This window comes from Glossina fuscipes, unplaced genomic scaffold (genome assembly GCF_014805625.2).
Source record: "Glossina fuscipes isolate IAEA_lab_2018 unplaced genomic scaffold, Yale_Gfus_2 3, whole genome shotgun sequence".
Lineage (NCBI taxonomy): Eukaryota > Metazoa > Arthropoda > Insecta > Diptera > Glossinidae > Glossina > Glossina fuscipes.
This window is the reverse complement of record NW_023998417.1, coordinates 14,804,862-14,814,044: the sequence shown is the minus strand read 5'-3', so window position 1 is coordinate 14,814,044 and position 9,183 is coordinate 14,804,862. Positions and strand designations below refer to the sequence as shown.

The 9,183-nt window shown below is 34.8% G+C and overlaps 1 protein-coding gene across 1 annotated transcript; it reads right to left on the bottom strand.

Annotated features, from left to right (window-relative positions):
• Positions 1 to 7,690: 7,690 nt before the first annotated feature.
• Positions 7,691 to 9,177, bottom strand: LOC119634785 (G2/mitotic-specific cyclin-B3-like). The gene has a single exon (XM_038029154.1). It carries the CDS (start codon positions 9,174 to 9,176, stop codon positions 8,181 to 8,183), a length of 996 nt encoding a protein of 331 aa, XP_037885082.1. The 5' UTR covers position 9,177; the 3' UTR covers positions 7,691 to 8,180.
• Positions 9,178 to 9,183: the final 6 nt, after the last annotated feature.

Genomic DNA, 9,183 nt, shown 5'->3' with positions numbered 1-9,183 from the left:
AGTGTTTGTTCCTACTTCCTGACTTGTCTCGCAAGCGGAAATGACCCACAACGAGTAGAAGTGAAAGAACTAAGTAATCTATATGCAATCTACATGCTAGACGAATTTTTGATACCTACCAGCTGAAGATAAAAGGTAAAAATCTTTACGTTTTTTTTTTTGTTTTTTTTTTTCTTGAGTACGTGAGATCCAAGCCAAGCCATCCGATTTAACATAAATATACGTTTATTGCTTTCACTTCCTCATGTTAGAAATTAATTACCAATTCTATGGTCTTAGCGATAACGTAATTCTGAATTCGTAAAACTTTACCGTAAGCGGGAAGATAGTATTTGCAGATGTACTCCTTGCCTGTTTACTACTCTCTATTGCCGAAATCTCTTATGCCATCAAGGGTAGTGACAGCGCCAACAACTGATGTCTTACTGTTCCTATCTGCATATCTTGAATCACTTCCAATTAATACCATACAACCGGAGGGGCGGAGAAAGCATTTCCGAAACGATTTTCATTGAACAAAACGAGACATAGCTCTGAGATAGATACAAGTTATGCTGGCAGACGAAATTTGATTGACGCGCTCATCCAGTATATTCGTTATGGCCTGTCGATGTTGCCGACAAACTAAAAAAGTAAGATAGATTTTGCCACACACACGCACACGTACACATAAAGAAACAAACGTAAAGTTAATGTTCTTCTAATGAAAACATTAAATAAATCTATTTTCCAGTAGCTTGTTTAAAGCGAATAAGCGAAAAAAAGTCTTGGGGCCTGCCTTAAAGATGGGTTCAAACTAGTGGAGGAATAGTAAGAGCTAAACTCATTATAAAGTGAAATTATCGCAATTACAGCGATCAATTTCAGCACCGAACATTATGGAAAAACTAACTATAATCAAATATAATTTGCTTCAGGTCACTTACCTTTTCAGCTTTCTCAGTTTCGGCCTGTTTTTGAGGTGCGTATTTGAATCGCAATTTATTCAATTCTCGCATCAAAACATACCCATAAAAAGCCCTTCGATTTTGAAGGGGATAATGTTAAGTGTATGCCGGGCAAAGCAGCTAATACGTGGAAAAACGGAACACTGACATAAAGAAAATTAAAAATGTTTGAACTTTTTTTTTTAAATTTATATTTTCATCCTAGAAAATTGTGGTATAAAAAAAACCTATCAATGAATATTTTATCAAGCGCTGTTTTTGTTTAAAGCAAATATTTACTTGCGATATTTCAGCAGTTTATACCAACAATGATAAATAAATCGAAGCAAACATTTTACGGAAAAGAAATCTGAAGAACATTGCAACGAGAGTCCTAGAACGGCTTTACGCCGGAAACAAATACAAAATGCTTGCGAGGGTAATGCATTTTGGAAAGTATTGAATATGTCCGAGCAATACGAAAGAGATTTTCTTTTGTTGGAATTCCCGCTTATAACAAGTCCTTACGAAAATATGTTAATTCAAATAACATACAATCTGGCGATTGGTTAACTGTTTCTGCTCAGAAGCCGAAAGTAACACAACTATAAAATTCGTCTACACCTTATTTAGCAATTAAATGCCTGACTAAACACGCAAACGCATACGAAGAAAATGAAAATGTTTACAAATTATTATTTTCCCCTTTCCCAGCCTTTCGTTATTATGCATTTCCCATTGACTGCATCCTTAGTTTAACTTATCGAAAATCTAAACGGCTGACACAAGCTCTTACAACTCATTTGTTTGAAGCAGGGAAAAAGTCAAAATATTATCAAAGACCTTTTGTTAAGCTTGAGTGCATTACATCTTCTCGTCGCACCATTTTTATGATTTTCAAAGCACATCAGTGCAATATTATACGAGTTTCCCGTACACTTTCACTGGGAAGTGCCGAAAAAAAGATAAGCAAGCTTTCAACGACATGTTGAGCAGTTAGTTAGCTATGAAGCGTCCGCACGTTTTCAGAGCTTATCGAGAATTTCTTTTAAGCTTTTAACCATTGATGCTTGTAAACGCAATAATATTTAAATCTTTTCACGACACCGACACAAGACAACAACGTTATAAGTTTGATTCGTTCTTCTTTCCTCTGGGTTAAGTTTGCATATTCGTGTCTCTTTCTTAGTAAGATCATGGTTTGATAAGTTCATTGCTCGAAAACCCATATTCACTGACGTAAGCAATTAGTTAACAAGAAAGAAATTATAACTACCTTAAGATACATTCTTCCTCTTCTTCTGTTATGAACTTACTGAAGAATAGATCTCAGTGGAGGGAAGTAAAGCATGAAATAAATTATTAAAGACGTAATGTTATCTGGCAATGGCTAGATTTTTCAGCTGTCAATATATTTGATTTCACTTTTAAGGAAATATTTCTTCACGATTCCTTTTTTATTTTCATCAACTGTTTTGCAATATCTTTTCAATGTATTCAAAGTTGTCAGCTTTTATCGAACGTACACGCACTTCTTTCTTGGCAGCTTTGCTGCTTATGCCAAACACAACCGGCAAGTACAACGCTTCTTATTCATCCTGCTCTCCTACCCAAATCTCTCAACTTAAGTTATGTTTTGACAAACGCAAACATGATGTCATTGCGTACAAGCTTACAACAGAACTTGAGAAGGCGCCAAAACTTTCAAAGAACACGCCTACAACATCGGCTCACGTGTATGTAAAACAAAAACTGTGAACCCTTTTGATTTCCGCTTTCTTTGCTTGTTACTCATAAGGTACAACACGCACAAGTATGAAAATTTTGTTCTTTTCCTTTCTCAGTTCTAATCTTTTTCTAAGATAACGATGATGAGTATAAAAGATTCGACCACGACCGAACATAATTTTTTTACTTTCATTATAGTTTGTTCTTTTTTTTTAATTTGTTTATTTTGACTTGACACCTTTTGCGTTTTTCGCGATGCTATGTAGAGCAGTGATACGTTGAAATATCAAGAAGTCTAGTAGTAATTATGTAAAAGTGTGTGTGCGTGTGTGTGTGTGTGTGTGCCGAGAAGCAGCTGAGTTCGTTGCTTGAAAATCTGAACTCACGTTCGAAAATCGACTGAATGTTTAACGTTGTAAAATAACAAATCGCAGATGGTCAAATAAAGCATAGGTGAATGCCAACCATAAAGCATTATATAGAATAATTAGAATGTAGTTTCACCGCGTGTAGCAGTGGGCAAGCTTGGGAGGTGGCAATCATTCAAAGTATGCGTAAAGCTACGCTGGTGTGTACAAGTTTACACAATTGAACGTTCATTACGGTTAAATGCTTTCATTTTTGCTTAGCATTCACAGCAACTGCATTCAGTCTGTCATAGATCATTAAAACAATGTCGATTCGCGATGGCTATGCATATGTGAATTATTACAGCGGAGAAATTGCGTTCACCTATACGGGACTGGGAACTCGAATGGCGCAAGTTGCGATTTATAGATGTGTTCACATAGAGCGTTGTATTAAATGAAAGCGTAACTGACGCGTGTCGTATAAATTAGACATCAGTGATAGGTAGTCTTCGCTTGATATACATTGAAAAATTCTAAACGAGAACATTATTCTTTTCATTCGAATTTCAATGGGTTTACTAATGAAAGCACGATGTAGTAATGCAGAATACTTTGATTCATTACTTGCGGTTCTTCATTGATCTCATTTGCAGCGAATACGATTATCATTAAATTTATATTGATTAAGTGCTGCACGCTACATTTCGCAAATTAATTCTCGTGCATATTTGTGAATATTTGTTTTGCTGCACATAAACACACAAATAGCAAATCTTCCTTCTTTGCATATAAGAATATTTGTTATGCAAATAATACGAGTTTGACTAAAACTTAGTGATAAAATTAAAGTAAATATAAATATAACATCTTTTCTTGTTTCTCAATTTCCTTCGCATTTTTGCGCCGTGCACATAAGCAAATAAGCAAATATGCACACATCTCATAAAGTTAATCTAATGGAGATTGTGTTTACTAATGAAAATTTAATTTTCATTTAAATGTTCATCTTTAGCATACGTGGCATATGTGGTTGCATAATTAATGATATGAGAAGATTGAGATATTATGTATGTATATGTAAATAAATTGGTAAAGACTAAGTTGAGCAAATCAGGCACACTCTTGCATCTTGCACTCGCAAGTTCTCGCCTAAATCTCGCCTAAACAAGTTCATATCAGATAAGTTTTGTATTAATCGTGTTAGTGAAATTACTTTTAAAACGAATTATCAAATACACACATGCGTATATAATCGTGAGTTTATTCGTACAAGCAGTATCGCTATCGCTATCGGTATGAGGACCAGGATCATCTTTCCCTATTTGCCATGTGCCAGTACCAGTCCAAGAGAGTACAGTCAATTTAAGTAATGAAAATCTTCCCAAAAGATACGGTTACCTGCACTAGAAAGGGAACTCCGGGTCAACAAAAGTCAAGTCAACATTTGAAATATTAAGGGAATGCAAACATTCAATGGTTGTGTGTGTCTCACTTCGATTTAATTTAAATGCAAGTAATTTAAATTAATGTAAAGTACACCTAACTCGCTATGCTTTTAAATTAATAATCAATTTTATGACATGTTGTGTGCACTTATGTACGTTTGTAATTGTATGTAAATGAGAAGATTTTGGGCATAGAAATCTATAGAATAGAGAGAGATTGCTTTTACTTCCCAAACAAAACTAATTTTGATAGCAAACATGAATCAATTTTTGTGCTTTATGTTCATCATGTTGGATACACGTATGAAATGACCGTTGGTGACTACTTGCACTGGGCATGCATACTCTTGGCGACCCGAATACGTTGAATGTAAAATTAGAAACTCTTTGCCGCAGACTAGTTTCTAGACTATTGTCAGATTAATATTCAAAAATATTCAAGACAATAAAAATCTTAAAACATTGAATGAAGTAAAGCGCCTAACGATAGACTTCATTCCCCAGTTGCATTTGTTTGTAACTACAAGTCCTTTTTCATTCATATGAATTGAATCGAATATGAATTCGTGAGCGTGCAGATGCCAAGGCCACTTGGCTTAGTACTTTGTAATATTAAGTAGCGCCACAAGTGTTTCAGGTCACAAGAACATATATTACTACAAAACAACTTTTTTATACATATCTCTTATCCCGACTAATAAGCAAATAAAAGTCTCCATTTAACGACAGTTTTTATTCTCACTCTTAAGAGACTACGTTATTTTCCAGTTGCCCTTTATGTTGCATATATATAGAATAAAAATTGCGTATATGTAGAGTGAAATGAAAATGATCTGAGTTGCTTGATACTTGCTTCTCAGCGCACTTTTGTGCTTCATACATAAACTCTTAAAGGCTTACAATTCGTCGTATGTACACGCATGTATGCATTCTAAGCACACAACATTCGCACGTACTTCCAAAAAGCAAACGGCGCACATTACACACACATACATACATATTCATCTTCCAGAATTTCACTTATCCACAATTATTTTTTATTAATTCCGCCTTTTATCCCTATTTTCGAGTTCTCCAAATATTGGAAGAACTTGTTGCACTTTTTCTGGGGAGGAGAAATTTCGTGAAAATCATCCGTTTTGAAGAACAATTTGGAGCTAACTTTCTGTTCGGCTTCTTGCATATTTTTTTTTACTATTTTTCACTATTTTTGGCGTATTGTCACGAAAATGAATGAATCGTTGTACGAGACGAATTGTTGTATGGTCGGCCTTGCCCGACTATAATTTGTTTATTTGTCCTTTTCATTTTATGCTTGCATAGACAAAGAAAAAAACCATATGATTTACCAAACTGAGCAATGTCTACAAAATCGGTGAGTGATTTTTGATTTGGTTTGAAGTAAGCAATACTTTAATAATAAGGAATTCGTGCTCCCTTTCGGTTAATTTCGGGAATGTCAATTTTCATTCATCCAATCACTTAAACTCATTTCCAGACTACAAAGCAGTTGAAGTAATTTCCAATTTCATTACGTTTAGTTTGTATAATCAGAAATATCAACATTTATGCAAATGTTCTCGACTAAATAACTCTTTCTAATCTACCCTTTTGATTTATATACTAGCACGTAAGGGTTGGACAACAAAGTCCATTAAACTTCATAAAATATATCAATTTCTCTACGTTTCATTATATGAGTCAGTCAGTCAACTGAAATGTTGCAAAACCATTTTTCTACAGACAAACAAACAATAGTTTGCATGCATATGTACTGCATACGTACTATGGCTTAGTTGAAGAACAGCCTTCAGCTAAACGGAAATGTAAGCAGAATATGAATAACAACCGTCTCATAATACATTATACAGAAAATTCTTTTGGAAATATTTTTTTTGTTTTTATATAAAGCAAAAATATCAACCTGTCCGGTTTGTTTGACAAGGACCTGACCATCCACATTGGCAAATTAGGCTCTCGGAATTGGGAAAGGCGTTGTCTCTTGATATAGTTTACAAAAAAAAAAAAAAAAAAAAAAAGCGTCCTTAATATTTCGCCTTGCATTGCGCCAAAAGATGTCTGCATCTAAAAAGGACACAGTGTGCAGACATCCCATTGAAATGTAATTGCAGTAAATGCAAGATCTCTAGCACGACTTTAAATAGGATGTTTGAGTAGCTTATGTATAACCTCTTTATGGCAGCGAGAAATTTCCATGAAATATTAAGCATGCAATCAAAACAGCTTAATAGCGATTTGTTGTTCCCTGCTCTAAACACAAAGAGAAATTATCCAACATTTGTGGGAAACACTTGGATTGGGCACACAAAAATTTGTCAGTTCATTGTATTTAAACATCAGTCTGTGTATCAACAATGAAGCTTCTCTTCTGTGTTCGTGATTCCAAAATGATTGCTGGGGACCACTTGGCCAATTTCGATATAATTGAAATTTGAAAGGCCTCTCGGAAGCTATTTCGCTCCCTTGCACATGTATAAACTATGTACAATGTAGTATATAATCGCGATCAGTAGCACAGCCACGTCCGTCCGTCTATGCATCTGTCTTTTATTGACTGTTTCTTCTCGCACCAAAAATTAAGATATCGGCTTTAAACTTGAGAAGAATATTGGAATTTTCCGTTAGCGGGCGCATCGTTCAAAGGACACAACCACACATACGGAACTCCTCTGTTCTGAAAAGCAAAATGGACTCTATTCCTTACGCGTTACAAGTTAAAAAACATAAAACGAGCAATATGTTGTGTTAAAAAGTATCCAAATGAAGCACGATTCCCTTTGACGTATGCTTAGGCAATTTTCTTAGGTCTCTATCTAAATCAAAAGAAATATTTGATCAAGTGGAAAAATTTTATTACTCAAAAAAAGAAGGAACAGAAAAATAACTAAATGTAAAATATAGGAAATTCCTTAAGGAAAACAAAAAGGAGATAATAAAATAAAAAAAGCAAGCAAAAAAATATTTAAAACACGCTCTTCAAAAAATATGAAAAATATGCAGCAGCATGTGCGAAAGTACATATGAAAGTATATATGAAAAAATAAAATGGCAATTTAAATCTCAACGACACGAACAGAATGCCTGTTCATTAGATTCAAGGTAGAAACTAATGAAAACGCATTTGCAATTTTATAAAATCAAGTAAAAGTTCCCGCATTGAGTACACGTTATAATGATTTTTATTAACAAAATATCTTTCCTTCTTACGGCTTATGTACTTATGTGTAATGATCGGGAGAAGGGGGTTAGTCGTGATAATGAGGTTAGAGTGAAATGAAAGAATTGGAAATTTGCTCCGCCGATCAATCTAAGAACAGACGAGTTTGTTTATAAAGAGAAGTCTGTGCATAAGACACTGTCAAGTCAATTTTTAACAAACTTCTATTTACTAAATTTAATGAAGCGGTTTGGAATAAAAGCGTACTAAATATTACTAAATAAAAAGCAACATTGAGAGGGATGTGATAGCAAGGATAGTTGTAAAGCAGCGTAATGAAATAAAAAGGGTAACAAACGAAAAGATATCAGAGTAATTGATTAAATTTAAATAAAAAATACAAACATTTAGATAATAAAGGAGAAATTCTAATATCTTATATATAAAAATCAAGATTTGAACTAGTTTTGCGTTTCTTTTCTTTTTCAATATTTGGGCACAACATGCTTTTTTTCCTTTTGTTTTTAATAGGTATTAGTAATATTTGTGAGTCTTACGAAGCGTCTCCTCCACCTTCTGCTTTCTTTAATGTATTAATAGGTGCACTCATTGAATATGAAGCCAAGTCTAAATTGTTTTCAAAAAGTTCTTCAGTAGTCATCAATGCCACTTTGGCTACCTCATGAAATATTTTATGTGAATATTTGCTGCGTATGGTTTTGATGGTGCCTTTCGGTTTACGATGCAATCCCTCATTTAATACTGGTACAATTTCTCCAAAATCCATTAACTTATAACCAGAATAGTATTCTAAAGTGGCATTCCATGCTTCCTCTTCACCAACCAATCGCAGGGCAATGAACAAAGCGGCTGCGGCCATTTTAGAGTCGCTAAAAGCAATGGTATCATAATCCATCAAAGACAACTCCAATATGTAGCGAGCTAAAGTAAGTGTAGGCATGGCTATTTTTGCACATCGAGCATAACGTCGCAAGAAACGATAAGAAAGAGGTATTCCGAGATCATAGTCAATAGTTCGCAAAGTGCACATCTCCATATGTATTAGTTCTTCATGCTTGTAAGCACCATCACAAATGTATAAGAAGTCCTCAATTAATGGTGGTGTGCGCTCGTCGAATTTGCACGCTATAAATAGAGCGGACGCTCCCAATAATTGCAGCTTGTCCTTATTGATAACAACTTTGCACAAGAACAAATCGACCACTTTTACCGCTAAATACAAAGTTTCATGATTAAGTTCGAATGTTTCTTGAACTTCCACCATCCAGTCCACAAGCAGAGCACGCATCCATTTAGACAAATGCACTTGGCGCTTCATGTAATCGTCTATCGGGAATTCAGCCTCTCGGGCCTTTAAATAATTAAATATATCCATGGCATAGTGTGACACCTGAAACGGATCATTCCAATTGGCTTTATCAAAATCCTCCACACCGACAGGAGGCATTTTTGGCTGCACTTCAGCTGTCTCTGTCTCTTCAGGCAACGCTGGACTAAGGAATTCTGTTTTTAGCTGCTTTTGTAGCATTTGCGAA